We start from the raw sequence: 18,275 nt of genomic DNA on the forward strand, positions 1-18,275 counted from the left end.
AAGGGTCTGGAGAGCTTTCTTCATCAGCATTAAGTGCAGAATCCAATTGAGAATGACATAATGCATTAATGGGGACTCAATTTCCATCAGCGGGGAAGGTTTCCCGCTGGACAAGATGTGCTCAGCTAGAAGCTCCTTGATGGTGCATTTGCCTAATGAAATGGCTTTTGGGTTCTGGCTTAATTTGGATGCTAATGAAATCCCCGGACAAATTGCTCCCACTGAGGCCCCATTTCTCTGAAGCAGGTTATTGGATTTGGTCCTGGGCCACCTTTCTGGGCCCGGAGAGAGAAGTAAATCTCTGGGGTTAGACAGTTTGTCTCCGGGAGAGCTAAGAGATGGACTCGACCTATGACCCCAGCTGGGTCAGAAAGCTCCCAGATTCATTGATTATTGTTTTCCAGGATCCAGTCTGGGGGGATGGCCATTAGGGTGATAGAAACCAGTATTGCCACACCTTCCTCCTTGTGTCCCAGCTGTGCTGAGGATCTGAGTGGGGCTGGGAATGAGGGGAGAGAGGAGGGTGGGAGCTGGGTTGAGCGGGTAAGGTGGGAATGAGAGAGCAGCAGAGCAGGATAGGTGACATTTGAGAGGAATGAATTCAGGAAGGAAGCCGAAGAGATGAGAGGTGAAGCGGCATGTGTCCTTCAGGCTGGGTTGGTTGGAATTGTGTGGGCCTGGTAGACAACATTCATATGTGTTGCTGGGGATCCAGTGACTAAGATAGGACAGGGAGCAGGAGAGCTGCATCAGCTTCGTTCTTTATTATTATTATTATTGTTACTACTAGTACCAGGCACTGTTGTAAGTGCTGGGGTAGATACAAGATAATCAGGTTGGACACAGTCCCTGTCCCATGTGGGACTCACAGTCTCAATCTCCATTTTACAGATGAGGGGATTGAGGGACAGAGAAGTGAAGTGACTTGCCCAATGTCGCACAGCAGACAAGTGGTGGGGCCGGGATTAGAACCCAGGTCCTTTTGACTCCCAGGCCCATGTTCTATCCACTAGGCCATGTTCCTGCCTGGGACCATTTGTCGCCTGGCAAACCAGCTCCACCCCTATCGGGAAAGGCCCTAAAATGGGGGGGGAGCCACCGGGAGCTTGGCCAGAGGGTGGGAGGAGGGGACCTTTGGCCCCAGGAGACTCTGTGGATTAGTCAGGTCACCCAAGGGCACAGTAATAATTGTGAAATTTATTAAGCACTTACTCTGTGCCAAACACTCAGCTGAGTGCTGGTGGAGATACAAAACAGATCAGAATTGACCTATACAGGGCTCACAATTTAAGGAAGAGGGAATCCCCATTTTACAGATGAGAAACTGAGGCACAGTGAAATGGTGTGAGTTGCCCAAGGTCACACAGCAGGAAAGTGCAGAGCCGGGATTAGATCTTGGATTTCCTGACTCCCAGTCCCATGGTCTTTTCACTTGTCTCAGCCAATACCTGCTGGAGTGGCTGAGGCAGACCCTGGCATCCCAGGGAGAGACCTCAGAGGAAGATGGCCCAGGGCGACCCCCACAATCAACAGGAAACCAAAACCCTCCCTTACAGTCCTGCAATGAAGCAGAGCAGATATGTGTAGCCCTCCAATCTCCCCTCTACGTTCTCTGGGAAACAGACAAAACCAAACAGAGGGACAATGCAGTATCCCCTATACAGATGAAACAATAAATTCATTCACTCAAGAGTACTTATTGAGTGCTTACTGTGTGCAGAGCACTGTACAAAGCACTTGGGAGAGTACAATGTAATGATGAACTGACACATTCCCTGCCCACTCTCAACCCAGACCCTTGTTACATCCTGATTTTACTACACCGTTGGCCTCCTCGCTGTCCTCCCTTGCTCCAGTCTCTCCTCTCTTCACTCTCAATCAATCAATTAATAGTATTTTTTGAACACTTCACTGTGCTTCATTCTCCTCTGTCCCACCATCGACCCCTGGGCCACATCCTACCTCTGACCTGGAATGCCTTCCTGATCAAATCCGCCAAACACACTTCCCCCATTAAAAGTCCTACTGAAAGCTCACCTCCTCTAAGATGCCTTCCCAGACTAAGTCCCTCTTTTCCTCAGCTCCCCTCCCCTCCCCATCGCCCTGACTTGCTCCCTTTCCTCTATCCCTCCTTCCCACCCCATGTATATATGTACATATCTATAATTATCTTTATTTATATAATTTCCTATTTACTTATTTCGATATGTATGTATCTATAATTCTATTTATATTGATGCCCATTTATTTGTTTTGATGTAGTAATAATAATAATAACGTTGGTATTTGTTAAGCGCTTACTATGTGCCGAGCACTGTTCTAAGCGCTGGGGTAGACATAGGGGAATCAGGTTGTCCCACGTGGGGCTCACAGTCTTAATCCCTATTTTACAGATGAGGGAACTGAGGCACAGAGAAGTTAAGTGACTTGCCCACAGTCACACAGCCGACAAGTGGCAGAGCTGGGATTCGAACTCATGAGCCCTGACTCCAAAGCCCGTGCTCTTTCCACTGAGCCACGGGTATGTCTCTCCCCTTCTAGTCTTTAAGCCCAGTATGGACAGGGATTGCCTGTATTGCTGAATCGTACTTTCTAAGCACTTAGTACAGTGCTCTGCACACAGTAAGTGCTCAATAAATATGAATGAATGAATGACTGAATGAATACAGAACACTGTAGTAAACTCTTGGGAAACTACAATACAACAGAGTTGCTCTGGGACCCAGATCATTTTTCTCAAATGTCAAGCTGCACCTTTCTCTGTTCCTCAGCTTTGTCCTTTGGTTGCCAACTCTGCTTGTCTTCCAGCTCTATTTTATTGTACTCTCCAATGTGTTTGGTTCAGTGCTGTGAACATAATAGGTGCTCAATAAATACCACTGATTGACTGATTAATTGATTAGAGGGTCCAGATTCAAAGGAAACCGTGGGAGTAAAGGAAAATCATTTTCAATGGAGACCTGTATGAATGAACCCTCCTCTGCGGAGAGAGCTGAGCTGCCGCTTCTAGGCAGAGATTGCTCTCCATCGTTCGACGGTATTTATTGAGCATTTACTTTGTGTAGAGCACTGTTCTAAGCACTTGGGAGAGTACGATATAACCTAAACACACACATTCCCTGTCCTCAACGACCTCACAGTCTAGAGGGTAAAACCGTGACGAGGATGGGATACGAATCCACGCGGGTGAAGCACGGTGGATTAGCAGTCCCTGTTCTTAGCCATGTTTTTAGCCCAGCCCTAGGTGAAGGAGTGTCTCTAAATGTTGACTTCCACATCCCCTCCCCCAGGGTGCCCGGTGAGTCATGGTGGTGGGTACCAGGCAGATGGCCTTCCTGCTTAGGCTTAAACTCTCATAGGATGAGCAGCAGCAGCAGGGATCAGATGAATCAGTTGCTTGCCGGAAGCTGAGGAAGCCCTCCCTCATCGAAGGACAACGTTGGTCCCGCTGATCCCAGGGGGCTGGTCAGCTCCAGGTTGCCCTGGTATCCCACTGCCGGGCTAAGTTTCCCCAGGACCCTGGGTGGGACGCTGATGCTGCCGCTCCTGGGGATTGACCCCCTTCTTTGGGTGATGGATGGCAGGATGCAGTAAGCGCCACCATGAAAATAGCCCTGAGGTTCCCTCCCTAATCCCAGCCTATCCGTTTATCCGGAGGCTTCAGCCGAGCGGGGAGGGGGATGGACGGGGGAGGCGGAGGGGGCACGATGGCTGAAGGAGAAAGAGAGTCAACGGGATGTGGTCAGCCCGGAGGCTGAGGCGATAGGGGAAAAGGCAGCTGCTTCTCCGGCCAGGGTCTGGCCCCCATGTTCAGGTAGCCATGTGGCTTACCGGAAGTCTATTTTTCTGCTGCCTGGCTCTCGGGGGGCTGCCCAAGGTCCACTGCTCGTGTCCGCTGCAGTGCAGCTGCATCTTCCACAGCCTCAGCGATGGGACCAAAGCCAGGTAGGAATCCCCACCCCTCCTCACCCCTCACCTTCCCATCACCTCTGGCCCAGGGAAGGGAGGCAGAGAGAAGTGCTGGCTTGTCTTGTTCGGCCTGCTCCACTCGGGGAGAGGGAGCCCATCTTGGCGAGCTGGGTGGAAGGGCAGAGCCGGGGAGATGGAAGCGGCTGCGTCTTTCCCCCTGTTTCACTGGGACTGGCAGCTTGGCGTCCTGTGGATTAGCATCCGAACCCCCTGTAATCTGATTTTGAGAGGAAGCATGTGGTGATCTTCTGTGCTGAAAAGATGCAACAAAATGGAGAGGAGAGGGATTCTCGGGATGGGGTCTCTGCCGAGCAAGTCCCCGGGCAGAGAGTCCCTCCCATCGTGGGGAGGGCAGAGGTTAGAGCAACCCTGGCCCTTGGCTTTAGCCTCAAGAAAGTGAAAGCTCCTTGCAGGACCTATAAGGGTGCCTTCTCTGTGTCCCTGCTTTAAAAAGCCTGGGACCCCAGATTCTAGGTTCCAGAGAAAGGAGTCCCAAACAGCAGGAAGAGAATCTCCAACAACATCTCTGACAAAAGGAGGCCAGAAGGTGCTGGCCACAGGTTGCTTACAACCGATACTGGGAACTTTCTGATTAATTATTATTATAATATATAATATAAAAATCATATAATAATAATAGGAGTAGTAGTAATTGTTAAGTACTTACTATATGCCAAGCACTAAACTAAGTGCTGGGGAAATACAAGATAATCAGATCCCACATGAGATGCACAGTCTAAGTAAGAGGGAGAAGAGGTTTTGAATCCCCATTTTGCAGATGAGAGAACTGTAGCTCAGAGAGCTGGCAAATGGGGGAGCTGGGATTCGAACCCAGGTCCTCTGACTGCCAGGCCTACACTCTTTCCTGTAGGCTAAGCTGCTGTTTGTAGTTGGAGGGCATAGGTGAGGAGGTGCTACGTGGCCCACTGACCCCTCACCCATGACCTGCCTCTGACCTTTAACACCCTCCCTTCTCAAAACCGCCAATTACTCTCCCCCCATTCAAGGTCTTATTGAAACCCATCTCCTCCAGGAGGCCTTCCCTGTCTAAGCCCCTCCTTTCCTCTTCTTCCACTCCCTTCTGCATCATTGTGACCTGATCCCTTTGTTCTTCCCCCTTCCCAGTCCCTCAGCACTTATGTATATATCTGTAATTCATTTATATCAATATCTATCTCCACCCTTATAGACTGTAAACTCATTGTGGGCAGGAAATGTGTCTGTTTATTGTTGTATTGTACTTTTCTAAGCACTTAGTACGGTGCTCTGCACACAGTAAGAGCTCAATAAATACAATTGAGTGAATGAATTGAATTGAATCGTTATCATGATAAGCCTCTTCTCTCTGCCCCATCTGGGTAGTAGGGGGCCGGCCCTCTGACTGCATACGGGGTCTTTTCCTCACATCCAGCAGGAGAGACCCTGCTCCTTATTCCAGCAAGCCAGCAAGTGGTGGGTCCCTGATCCAGTGGCTCGCACAGTCCCCCATCAGCCTGGCTTGTTCCCCTCCTTCCCCCTAGCCTCCGCGTCCTGGTGAAGAGAGAGACAGGAGTCACAGCTGGGGCTTGGGAGGCACAGGTGAGGAACTGGACAATAACCTGCTGGTAGGTGTCCTGAGGCAGCTGGAGGAGCAGCAGGAGCCTCTGGAGGGGACCAGCTTTGGGAGGGTCCTCTCCCCATTCCCTCCGTCCTGGGGTCCCCAGTGCTAGAGGCGGGTTCCAGGTCTCGGAGGAGCGAGAGGCAAAGCCAGGCTTGCTCTGTCCCAGCCACAGACCCGGAGTCAGAGCCCACACAGAAGTGTGTGTGTGTGTATGTGGGGGTGGGTGGGCTCCCGGGTGGGTGGGCTCCCCGAGGGCCCAGAGAGACAGGATTACTCAGGGCTCTGGGGGTGGAGAGGCCTGCAGGGAGCATAGGCTGGGAAGCAGCACCCCCAACCTGGATCTCTGGCCACACCACACCCCTCAGTCCATTAGGAAGACCACTGTGGCTCGAACCCATGACCCTTCCACAGACTCTTGTTTGGAATACAGCAAAGTCTCTTCTAGTCGCATCACCACCAGACAAGCGGTTGAAAGGCTTCCAGCAGCGCAGGGCACAGTGTGGCCTGGTGGAAAGATTACAGGTCGGGGAGTCAGAGATTCTAATCCCGCTCCACCACTTGACTCCTGTGTGATCTTGGGCAAGTCATTTCACTTCCATGTGTCTCAGTCATCTGCAAAATGAGGATCCAACACCTGTTCCACCTCCCCGTTAGACTATGTGGGACAGGGACTGTATCTGATCTGATTCTCTAGCATCTACCCTAGTGTTCAGTACAAGGCTTGCCATTCACTCAATCAGTGTTATTTATTGAGTGTTTACTGTGTGCAAAGCGTTGCACTAAATGCTTGAAAGAGTACAATAGAGTTAATTAAGTGCTTACTATATGCCAGGCAATAGAGTAAATGCTGGGGTAAATAAAAGCAAATGGGGTTGGACACAGTCCTTGTCCCATGTGGGACTCCTAGTCTTGATCCCTGTTTTACAGATGAGGTAACTGAGAAGTGAAGTGGCCCAAGGTCAAACAGCAGACAAGTGGCGGGGCAGGGATTAGAGCCCATGACCATCCGACTCTAAGGCCCGTGCTCTATCCACTATGCCATACTGCTTCTAGAGTTGATAGACACGTTCCCTGCCCACAAGGAGCTTACAGCATAAAAGGGGAGACGGTAATATAAATAAACAAATTATGGATATGTACATAAGTGCTGAGGGGCTGGGGGTGGGGTGAATATCAAGTGCCTAAAGGGTACTGAACCAAATGTATAGGAGATGCAAAAGGGAGAGGGAGTATACATAGGGGCAGAGAGTCCCAGACCAGAGGGAGGACTTGAGAAAGGGTTTGGCAGAGATATAGACAAGATCGGGGCAGAGAGAGTGAGTGCGTGAGGTTAAGTAGGAAGGGGAGACCTGACTGAGTGGTTTAAAGCCATTGACAAGGAGTTTCTGTTTGATGCTTTGGTGGATGGTCTGCCACTGGAAGTTCTTGACGAGTGGGGAGATGTGGATCGAATATTTGAATGTTTTCTAAGAAAAATAATCTGGTCAGTGGAGTGAAGTATGAACTGGAGTGGGGAGAAACAGGATGCAGGGTGGTCAGCGAGAAGACTGATGCCATAGTCATCAGTGTTTGGATCAGCTTAGTAGCAGTTTGGATGGAGAGGAAAGAGTAGGTTTTAGCAATGATGTGAAGGTAGAACTGACAGGATTTAATGATAGAATTAATATGTGGGTTGGATGAGAGAGATGAATTGAGGATAAAGCTAACGACAGGGGCTTGTAAGACAAGAAAGATAGTGGTATCATCTATAGTGATGGGAAAATCCAGAAGAAGACATGGTTTGGGTGGGAAGATGAGGAGTTCTGGATATGTTCAATTTGAAGTGTTGGTGGGCAAGTGACCTTGGGAAAGTCACTTCACTTCTCTGGTCCTCAGTTCCCTCATCTGTAAAATGGGGATTGAGCCTGTGAGTCCCACATGGGACTGGGACTGTGTCCAACCTGATTTGCTTGTATCCACCCCAGAGCAAAGTATAGTGCCTGGCACATAGTGAGTGCTTAACAAATATTACAATTATAAATACCATCATTATCATTATTATAAACAATTCACATAATAAGCACTTAACAAATGAGCCTCTTGTTATTATTCGAGGAGAAACCACAGCTCTTCATTCATTCATTCAATTGTATTTATTGAGCACTTACTGTGTGCAGAACATTGTACTAAGCACTTGGAAAGTACAATTCAGCAACAAATAGAAACAATCCCTACCCAACCATGGGCTCACAGTCTAGAAGCGGGGAGACAGACATCAAAACAAGTAAACAGGCATCAGTAGCATCAGTATATATCTATAATTCTATTGATTTATATTGATGCTACTGATGCCTGTTTACTTGTTTTGATGTCTGTAAATAATTCAATAGAATTATAGATATATACACTTCATTAATAAAATAAATGGAATAATAAATATGTAAAAATACGCACAAGTGCTGTGAGGCAGGGAGGGGGGTAGAGCAGAGGGAGGGAGTCAGGGAGATGGGGAGGGGAGGAGGAGCAGAGGAAAAGGGGGGCTTAGTTTGGGAAGGGCTCCTGGAGGAGATGAGCTTTCAGTAGGGCTTTGAAAGGAGGGGGGTATGTGCTAGTTTGGCGGATGTGAGGAGGGAAGGCATTCCAGGCCAGAGGTCGATGGGGGGGGGACAGTTGAGAATGAGGCACAGTGAGAAGGTTAGCACCAGAGGAGTGGAGTGTGTGGGCTGGGATGTAGAAGGAGAGAAGGGAGGTGAGGTAGGAGGGGACAAGGTGATGGAGAACTTTGAAGCCAATAGTGAGGAGTTTTTGCTTGATGCAAAGGTTGGTAGGCAACCACTGGAGATTTTTGAGGTGGGGGGGTGACATGCCCACAGTGTTTCTGTAGAAAGATAATCTGGGCAGCAGAGTGAAGTATAGACTGAAGTGGGGAGAGACAGGAGGTTGGGAGATCAGAAAGGATGCTGATACAGTATTCCAGTAGGGATATGATGAATGACTGTACTAACAAGGTAGCTATTTGGGTGGAGAGGAAAGGGCGGATCTTGGCAATGCTGGGAAGGTGAGATGGGCAGGTTTTAGTGACAGATTGGATATGTGAGATGAATGAGAGAGTAGTGTCAAGGATGACACTAAGGTTGCAGGCTTGTGAGAAGGGAAGGATGGTAGTGTCGTCCACAGTGACGGGAAAGTCAGGGAGAGGAGAGGGAGCTCAGTCTTGGACACGTTGAGTTTTAGGTGGTAAGAGGACTTCCTACCTCGGGGTCCAATGGGGCCTGTGAAGGGCAAAGGAAAGTGACAAAAGAGAAAAGGCAGAGAACACTGATGCTTATTCCAGCCAAATTCTCTCCAGTTTTGAAGCCCTCCTGAAGCCCTTCTTACTCCAGGAAGCCTTCTTCAATTGAGCATCATCACTCTGGGTCTGGTCATCTCTTCAGAGGCTCTCAGCACTTGTGTGCACATAGATGTCCTTGGCTCATGTGTATGCATTCATCCATGGATTCTAGACTGTAAGTTCGTGGTAGGCAGCAAATGTGTTTGTTTATTGTTATATTATACTCTCCCAAGTGCTTAATACAGTGCTCTGCATGCAGTAAGCACTCAATAAATATGATTGAATGAATGAACTCTCCCTATTCATTCACTTTTATCCTTTATCCTTATTTCTCTGCTCTTCCTAGGCTGGGTGAACCTTGATCCTGCTTTCTCTTAATCATAATAATAATAACCACATTAATAATAATAATGATAATAATAATTGTGGTACTTGTTAAGTGTTTATCATATGCCAGGCACTATTCTAAGCACTGGGATGGATACAAGCAAATCAGGTTGGACACAGTCCCTATCCCTCATGGGGCTCACGATCTTAATCCTCATTTTATAGATGAGGTAATTGAGACACAGAGAAGTGAAGCGACTTGCCCAAGACACCCAGCAGACACTAGCTGTAAACAATTTATGTCTCCCTGGCTTCCTGCCAGACTGTAAGCACCTTGTGAACAGGAAGCATTATTCTACTAGGCACTGGTATGCTGGAGTAGCTCAAGTAATGTTATTTGAAACAGATTGATTGTGGCACGAAAAAGAACTTCCCTTTTTTAGGCACGGAGAGAAAGATGGGTAGGGGCGAGAGGGATGCTCTTTGTCACCCGCTCTAAACCGCTGCTACCCCCAACCAGGACGGTGTTGTGCAACGACCCCGAGTTGACCCTGATGCCTGTAGCCATTCCATCTGACACCCAGAAGCTCCGCATAGAGAAGACATCCATCCGGTGGGTCCCCGAAGAGGTCTTCAATGGGCTCTCGCACCTGGAATACCTGTGGCTGCCCTACAACTCCCTGGCCAGCTTCAGCCCGGGGCTGCTGCGGGGGTTGCGGCAGTTGCGGGAGCTGCGGCTGGGCGGGAACCACCTGGTCTCATTTCCCTGGGAAGCGCTGGGCAGCACGCCCCAGCTCAGCCTGCTGGACCTGCGTGGCAACCTCCTCCCCTCCGTGCCTGGAGAAGCTGCCCGCTTCATCGGGAATCTCACTTACCTGGACCTCTCTAGTAACAGACTGAAGAACCTTCCCCAGGAACTCATTGCCACCTGGTCCAACCTCCAGGCTGCTCCACACTTCCCCAGCGACAACTCCAAGGTGATTTTAGGTAAGAGAATTCAGTCCACAAAGCAGGTGGAGCTTGGGGAAGTGGGAGATGGACGTTCAGCTCTCTCCTGAGAGACAGGGCTTCATTTGTGCCAGGGTTTGTCCAGATTCGGCCCGGAACCTCTGGACTGGGCGGTTCATAGCCCTGGCACTTCTGGACTGGGCAGACCAGAGCCCTGGCACCTCTCAACTGGGCAGAACATGGCTTGTTGTGGGTGGGGAATGTCACTGTTTACTCTTGTATTGTACTTTCCCAAGTGCTTAGTGCAGTTCTCTGCACATAGTAAGTACTCAGTAAATATGATTGAATGAATGAATGAATGAATGAATAGTCCTGGGATCTCCGGACTGGGTGGAACATAACCCTGGCACCTCTGGACTGGGTAGTTTGTAACCCTGTACTTTCTCAGTTGGACAGTTGATAGCACCGACACTTCTAAACTGGAAAGTTTATATCCTTAGCAGGCAGTTTACAGTCCTAGAATCTTTGAACAAGACAGGTCACATCTTTGGCATCTCTGAACTGGGCTGTTTGTTGCCCTGTCACTTAGAGTAGCAGCATGGCTTAGTGGAAAGATCATGGGCTGGGGAGTCAGAGGTCATGGGTTCTAATCCTGGCTCTGCCACTTGTCAGCTGTGTGACTGTGGGCAAGTCACTTCACTTCTCTGTGCCTCAGTTACCTCATCTGTAAAATGGGGATTAACGATGAGCCTCACATGGAACAACCTAATTACCCTGTATCTATTCCAGTGCTTAGAACAGTGCTCTGCACATAGTAAGCACTTAACAAATACCATTATTATTATTATTGTTCTGGAATAGCCCTGGTTTCTCCAAGTTGGGCAGTTTATATCTCTGATATCTCTGGGCTTGCCTTTTCAATTATGACATAAAATTTGTATTATAGGTTTGTGGACATCTGAGATTCTCAAGTTCTAACACCTGCACAATACTGTACCAGCAGGCCACTGTTTCCAATGGATGGGTGGAGTCCCATGTCAAGAACAACAGATAAATTTTGGTCCTGGGACATCAGAACCAAGAACTTGTGTGAAGGAATCGCTCTTTCAGACACACTTATTATGACTGAATTTGCAGCAGTATTCTTGTCCCTGGGAATAATGTCAGTAATACTACTGCACATTCAAAATCACAGCATATATAAAATGACTTGATGGTATTTATTAAGCATTTACTCTGTCCAAGAGTTGGGGTGAGTACAAGATTGAACACAGTCTCTGTCCCACTGGAGACTCAAAATCTAAGCAGGATGGAGAACAAGTATCCTATCCCCATTTTAGAGATGAGGAAACCAAGACATGGAGAAGCTAAATGACTGGCCCAAGGTCACAGTTCAAGCAAATGACAGAGTCAGGAGTAGAATTCAGGCCTTTTGGCCCCCCAGTTCAGTCCTCTTTTCACCAGGCTGGACTGCCATCAGTAGGCTTCTAATATTTCTTGTAGTCTAAAAATTGATTAATGCTTAGAGTCAAATTTCAGGGTGGAGATATGTTGATTTCTCGGAAACTTTAACAGCTGTATCCAAAGCTTTTTTTCTGCCACATGAAAGCGCTCTCATATTCTCCTAGAAAATGCTGCATTAACAGTGAGCTAGAGTTTACCTAGTGCCCCATGCCCCTTTTTGCGAGAGTTTCCTCATCTGTAAAATGGGGATTAAATCCTCTTCTCTCCTTCTTAGACTGAGCCCCATGAATGACAGGGACTGTGTCCGACCTGATTAACTTGTATCTGCCCTGGCACTTGGAAGAGTGCTTGGCACAAAGTAAGTGCCCAACACATGTGATGATGATGATGATTATAATAATGATAATAATAATAATAGGGGAGGGACTCCTAGGCCAGAGGTAAGACATGGGTGAGGGGTTGGTGGCAAGATAGATGAGATCGAAGTACAACAAGTAAGGTGGTTTTAGAGGAATGAAGTAAGAAGGCTGGATTATAGTAGGAAATCAAGAGGTAAGATAAGAGCGGGCAAAGCATTTGAGTACCTTAAAGCCAATGATAAGGAGTTTCTGTTGATGCGGAGGTGGATGGGCAACTATTGAGGTTCTTGAGGAGTGGGGAAACATGGACTAAATGGTTTTGTAGAAAAATTATCTGGGCAGCAGAGTGGAAGTATGGACTGGACTGGGGAGAGACTGGAGGTAGGGAGGTTAGCAAAGAGGCTGATACAGTAGTTAAGGTGGGATATTATAATAATGGTGGTATTTGTTAAATATGTGTCCAGCAGTGTATTAAGCACTGGGATTAATACAAGCAAATTGGGTTGGACAATGTCTGTGTACCACATGGGGCTCACAGTCTTAGTCCCCATTTGACAGATGAGGTAAGTGAGCACAGAGGAAGTGAAGTGACTTGCCCAAGGTCACACAGCAGACAAGTAGCACAGTCAGGATTAGAACCCACATCTTTCTGACTTCCAGGCCCATGCTTTATCCACTAGGCCATGCTACTTCTCCAAGCGCTTGAATCAGCATAGTAGCAATTTGATGGAGAGGAAAGGGTGGATTTTAGTGATGCTGTAGAGGTAAAACTGACAGGATTTGGTGACAGATTGAATATGTGGGTTGAATGAGAGAGATAAATTGAGGATGATGTCAAGGTTACAGCTTGTGAGACAGGGAGGAGAGTGGTGCTATCTACACTGATATGGAAAATGGGAAGTGTGGGGAAGAGAGAGGGTTTGGGTGGAATATGAGGAGTTATGTTTTGGATATTTTAAGTTTGAGAGATTGGCCAGTTGTCCAAGTAGAGATGTCCTGAAAGGAGGAGGAAATGCGAGATTTAAGAGATTAAGAGAAGTCAGGGCTGGAGATATAGATTTAGAGATGGTAGTTGATGCCATGGGAGTGAATGAGTTCTCCAAGGGAGTGGGTGTAGATGGAGAATAGATGGAGTCCCAGAAATGACCATAGAGGAACTTCCACAGTTAGAGGGTGGAAAGCAGAAGGGGAGCTACGAAAGGGACGGTGAAAAAGTGGCCAGAGAGATGGGAGGAGAACCAGGAAAGGACAGTGTCAGTGAAACCAAGGTTAGATAATGTTTCCAGGCAAAGGGATTGGTCCACAGTGTTGAAGGCAGCTGAGAAGTTGAGGAAGATTAGGATGGAATAGAGCCTAATACATATATATATAATATAAGCACATTTTATATTATATTTATATCTATCTATTTCTATATGTAATGTGCATAAATACCCACACATGCAGAAGTGTTGAAGATATTTATAAATGATAAAGTGCTAGAAGAACTCGGGGTGTTGGGAATTAATTGGGGGGCTTATTGGGAAACTGGGAGAGCTCAAGGGAGACAAAGATGAATGGAAAAAAATGGATTGTCTTTCTATTCTGAAGCATCACACTTAGGAAGGAAGTCAAGGCTTCTTTGTCTTGGAACAATAAAGTATGATTGCAGATACTCTCAGATACTGCCACTTGCCAGCTGTGTGACTGTGGGCAAGTCGCTTCACTTCTCTGTGCCTCAGTTACCTCATCTGTAAAGTGGGGATGAAGTCTGTGAGCCCCACGTGGGACAACCTGATTCCCCTGTGTCTACCCCAGCGCTTAGAATAGTGCTCTGCACATAGTAAGCACTTAACAAATACCATCATCATTATTATTATTATTATTGTTAGATACTGAGCAATCAGCATGTCTAGGGCAAGTCACTTAACATCTGTGCCTCAGTTACCTCATCTGTAAAATGGGGATTAACTGTGAGCCTCACATGAGACAACCTGATTATCCTGTATCTACCTCAGCGCTTAGAACAGTTCTGCACATAGTAAGCGCTTAACAAATACCAACATTATTATCATTATTTAGTACAGTGCTCTGCACACAGTAAGCACTCAATAAATACGATTGAATGAATGAATGAATGAATTTGCTGGCTGTGTAACCTTGGGCAAGTCAGTTAACTTCTGTGTCTCAGTTTCCTCATCTGTAAAATGAGGAAAAGTGGGACTTAGTTTGGGAAGGCCTCTTGGAAGAGGTGCACCTTCATTAGGGCTTTGAAGCAGGGAAGAGTGATTGTCTGGTAGATTTGATGAGCGAGGGCATTTCAGACCACAGGTAGGATGTGGGCCAGGAGTCGATAGAGAGACAGGCGAGATGGAGGCACAGTGAGAAGGTTAGCAGCAGAGGAGCGGAGTGTGCGGGCTGGGATGTAGAAGGAGAGAAGGGAGGAGAGGTTGGAGGGGGCAAAGTGATGAAAAGCTTTAAAGCCAGTAGTGAGGTGTTTTGTTTGATATGGAGGTGGTTAGGTAACCACTGGAGATTTTTGAGGAGCGAGGTAATATGCCCCGAACATTTCTGTAGAGGTTTCACAGTCTTAATCTCCATTTTATAGATGAGGTAACTGATTATCTTGTAATCTACCCCAGTGCTTAGTGTAGTGCTTGATGCACACTAAATGCCTATAAATGTGGCAATAATAATGATAACCATAGTATTATCGCACACTCCCAAGTGCCCAGTACTGGTCTCTGCCCACGGCAGGTGCTCAATCAGTACTGCAGAATGAAAGAATGACCTGCTTCTCTTTGTAGGTTTACAGGACAACCCTTGGGTGTGTGACTGCAGCTTGTATGAAATGGTCCACTTCCTCAACTTCCAGCCTCCACACTTGGCCTTCATAGAGTCCAGACTGAAATGCTTCACGCCCTGGAGTCTGGCTGGCGTCACCTTCAGCCAGGTGAAGTTGAAGAAATGCCAAAGTCCCCGGGTCCACACGTCTGTGGCCAAAGTGAAGACGGTCCTGGGGAGCCCCGTGTGGTTGCGCTGCGGGACGTCGGGGGTGCCCGTGCCGGAGCTCAGCTGGAGGAGGGTAGACGGGCACCAGCTGAGTGGCACAGGTGAGGGACATGATACCAGGGCTGGGTGGGGTGGGGCAGGAGTTTCCCGGGAGCCCAGAGTCAAGGGGGCATTTCCAGTAAAGATGGAAATTAAAGAATAATACTAATTATGATTGTGGTATTAGGCGCTTACTACGTACCAGGCACTGAACTAAGTGCTGGAGTGGGTACAAGCAGATCAGGTTAGACACAGTCCCTGTCCCACATGAGGCTCACAGTCTCATTCCCCATTTTACAGATGAGGTAAGGTCACACAACAGACAAGTGGCAGAGCAAAAATTAGAACCCGTGATCTTCTGACTCTCAGGCCCATGCTCTTTCTACTATGCCATACTGCTTCTCATGCGGTCTAGTGAATAGAACATGGGTGTGGCAGTAGCAAGGACCTAGTTTCTAATCCTGGCTCCATCACTTGTCTGCTATGTGACCTAGGGCAAGTCATTTAACTTTTTTTTTTTTTAATGGCACTTGTAAAGAGCTTACTGTGTATCAAACACTGTTTTAAGCACTGGGGTAGCTACAAATTAATTAGGTCAGATGCAGTCCCTGTCCCAAATGGAGCTCACATTATAAGTAGAAGGAGGAACAGGCTTAAATTATTGTAATCAATATTTTACAGTTGAGGAAACTGAGGCACAGAGTGGTTAAATGGCTTGCCTGTGGTGATAAAGCAAGTGTGCCTCATTTACTACATCTGTAAAATGAGGATTAAGATTGTGAGCTCCATGTGGCACCTGGACTGTGTCCAATCTGATTATTTTTTATCTATCTCAGCACTTAGTACGGCGCCTAGCACGTAAATGTTTAATAAATAACATTTAAAAAAAGGGTGAGGGGTTCAATTCAGTAATGCTCTGGATGGCCAAGAGAACTACATTCTGCCCCCACTGGAGACAAGTTGGACCCCTCTCCCAGGGAGTCCTACAAAACACCAGGGCCTGTTTATCCAGGAGATCTTAGGTGCAGACATACCTGGAGGCGGGGAATGACCCAGATGACCCCCAAAGAGGCCGCCCAACCTCAGTTATTTGAGATTGATGTGAGTTGGGTTAAAGTTGGTTCCACAGGTGTGTGGGAAGGAGCTGCTGAGAGAAACACTGCCCACAGAAGGGGAGTTGAGGGATGAGGGTTACACTTGTTAACAAGTCTCGGTGTCATTTCCTTGCTCTCACATGGCTGCCCCTGATCCCCAGGGTCAGAGAGGAAACCCCACCAGCCCTTCACCCCTCCCTGCCTCCGGCCTCTGAGATGGATGTGGATTTAGAGGGTTCCACCTTGAGACCCCTTGAGACCACCTCTGCTGGTCAAGGGGGAAGGGATCGGATCGGGGCCCATCCCTCTCTGGCCCAGAGGCTGTGGTCAATCCCTCATATGATGTGGAGAATGGAGTCCAGTCAGCCCGGCCCCCAGCTTCACCCCACCCTCCCCCCGCCTCACCCCACCCATCCCCCTCCTCACCCCATCCCCCTTTGGGGTCTGTTCTTTCTTCCAGTGCACCAGGAAATCTCCAGCGATGGCATGAGCTGGTCTGTTCTGGGCCTGCCAGTAGTGTCCTATGGTGACTCCGGGGAATATGTCTGCCAAGCTGAAAACCCCCTGGGGGTCGCGGAGGCCTTCATCTCTCTCATCATCATCGATGCGGAGAGCCCTTGGGGACCGAGTGGAAGCCCTCAGCAGGGGCGGCTCGGAGGCTCGAATGCACTGAAAGCGGCTTCTTTCAAGGACAAGTTGGTGGCCGGGTATGTCCTCGGCTCCCCCAGCCTGCCCACGCCGGTGTTCCGGACCCTCTTCCCAGTCCCGGCACGGGACCCCGAGCCCCGGCCCAGCCATGGGAGCAGTCCGCCAGACCTTGAGGCTCCGCAACGGGCCCCCGGCCCCGGACCGCCCCATGAACGGGCCGGTGTGACCGGGGTGCCGCCCCCGAGCCGACCTGCCACTCAGCCGGAACTTGAGCGCACGGTGAGGTCCGTCAAGGTCATCGGGGACACACATCACAGTGTGTCTCTGGCTTGGAAGCCCCTACGGGCCGGACCCACGGCCACCTTCAACGTCCTCTATGCCGTCTTCGGTGAGAGGGACATGCGCCGCATCAGCGTGGGGCCGGGTAAGACCAGGGTGACCATCGATGGGCTGACGCCTCAGACCAAGTACATCGCCTGTGTCTGCCTGGGGGCGAACGTGCCCAGAAAGGAGCAGTGTGTCATCTTTTCCACGGACGAGGCCGCCAGCGCCGGAGGTACGCAGAAACTCATCAACGTGGTGGTGGTCAGCGTGGCCTGTGTCATCGCGGTGCCCCTGACCCTGATGGTCTGCTGCGGGGCTCTGAGACGCCGGTGCAGAAAGTGCTTCACGCGGGAGCCCGAGGGCCCTCAGGATGCCTATGGGACCTTTGAGACCCTGTCCCCTGGGGCGCTCGGCAACGGAGACAGGGAAGGAGGAGGAGGAAGTGGAGGAGGAGGAGGAGGAGGAAAAGGAGGAAGAGGAGGAGGCAGCTCCGACGAGGCCAACAGACTGTTGTCAGCCCGGACCAGCGTGGACTCTCAGGCTGGACTCAAGGGGGTGGGGCCCTTACCGCCCAATGGCCACATCTGCTGATGTTATCCCCACTACCTACACACTTCTGTGTCCTCCTTTCTGCCCACGTCTGACACATGTGCACACACAAACACAAACCCTCACCTTGCTTCTCCTCCTCTCCTCTCTCCCCTCCTTCTCTTCCTCCTCCAGTCATTCATTCATTCATTCATCCATCCATCCATATTTATTGAGCACTTACTGTGTGCAGAGCACTGTCCTAAGTGCTTGGAAAGTACAATTCAGCAACAAATAGAGACAATCCCTACCCAACAACGGGCTCATAGTCCAGAAATGGGGAGACAGAAAATAAAACAAACCAAAACAAGTAAACTCTTTCTCTCTCCCCTCCTTTCTCCTCCTTCTTCCTCCTCCTTCTCCTCCTGGTCCTCTTCCTTTTTTCCTCCTTACCTCCTCTTTCTCTCTTTCTTTCTTCCTGCTTCCCCTCCTCCTTCCAGTTTCCTTTCTCCCCCTCTCCCTCCTTCCTCCTCCTCTTTTCACTCACCATCACCCTCCCACTCGGCCTCACCCTCCCACTTTCTGGCTAAGCTTCGGATTGCCTTTCCAGTCCCGTGAATTCCCAGAGGTTATTTTTTTTTTGTAAAACCTGTCAGAGACTTGACCATAGCAAG

The 18,275-nt window shown here is 48.9% G+C and overlaps 1 protein-coding gene across 1 annotated transcript; it reads left to right on the top strand.

Moving 5' to 3' along the window:
* Positions 1 to 3,820: 3,820 nt before the first annotated feature.
* On the top strand, positions 3,821 to 17,722 carry LRIT1 (leucine rich repeat, Ig-like and transmembrane domains 1). Its single transcript, XM_029059877.1, has 5 exons — positions 3,821 to 3,945; positions 9,727 to 10,193; positions 14,764 to 15,069; positions 16,562 to 17,515; positions 17,546 to 17,722. The coding sequence occupies exons 1-5, from the start codon at positions 3,821 to 3,823 to the stop codon at positions 17,662 to 17,664; spliced, it is 1,971 nt and encodes a 656-aa protein (XP_028915710.1). The 3' UTR covers positions 17,665 to 17,722.
* Positions 17,723 to 18,275: the final 553 nt, after the last annotated feature.

The sequence above is a fragment of the Ornithorhynchus anatinus genome, chromosome 3 (assembly GCF_004115215.2).
Source record: "Ornithorhynchus anatinus isolate Pmale09 chromosome 3, mOrnAna1.pri.v4, whole genome shotgun sequence".
Taxonomy (NCBI): Eukaryota; Metazoa; Chordata; class Mammalia; order Monotremata; family Ornithorhynchidae; genus Ornithorhynchus; species Ornithorhynchus anatinus.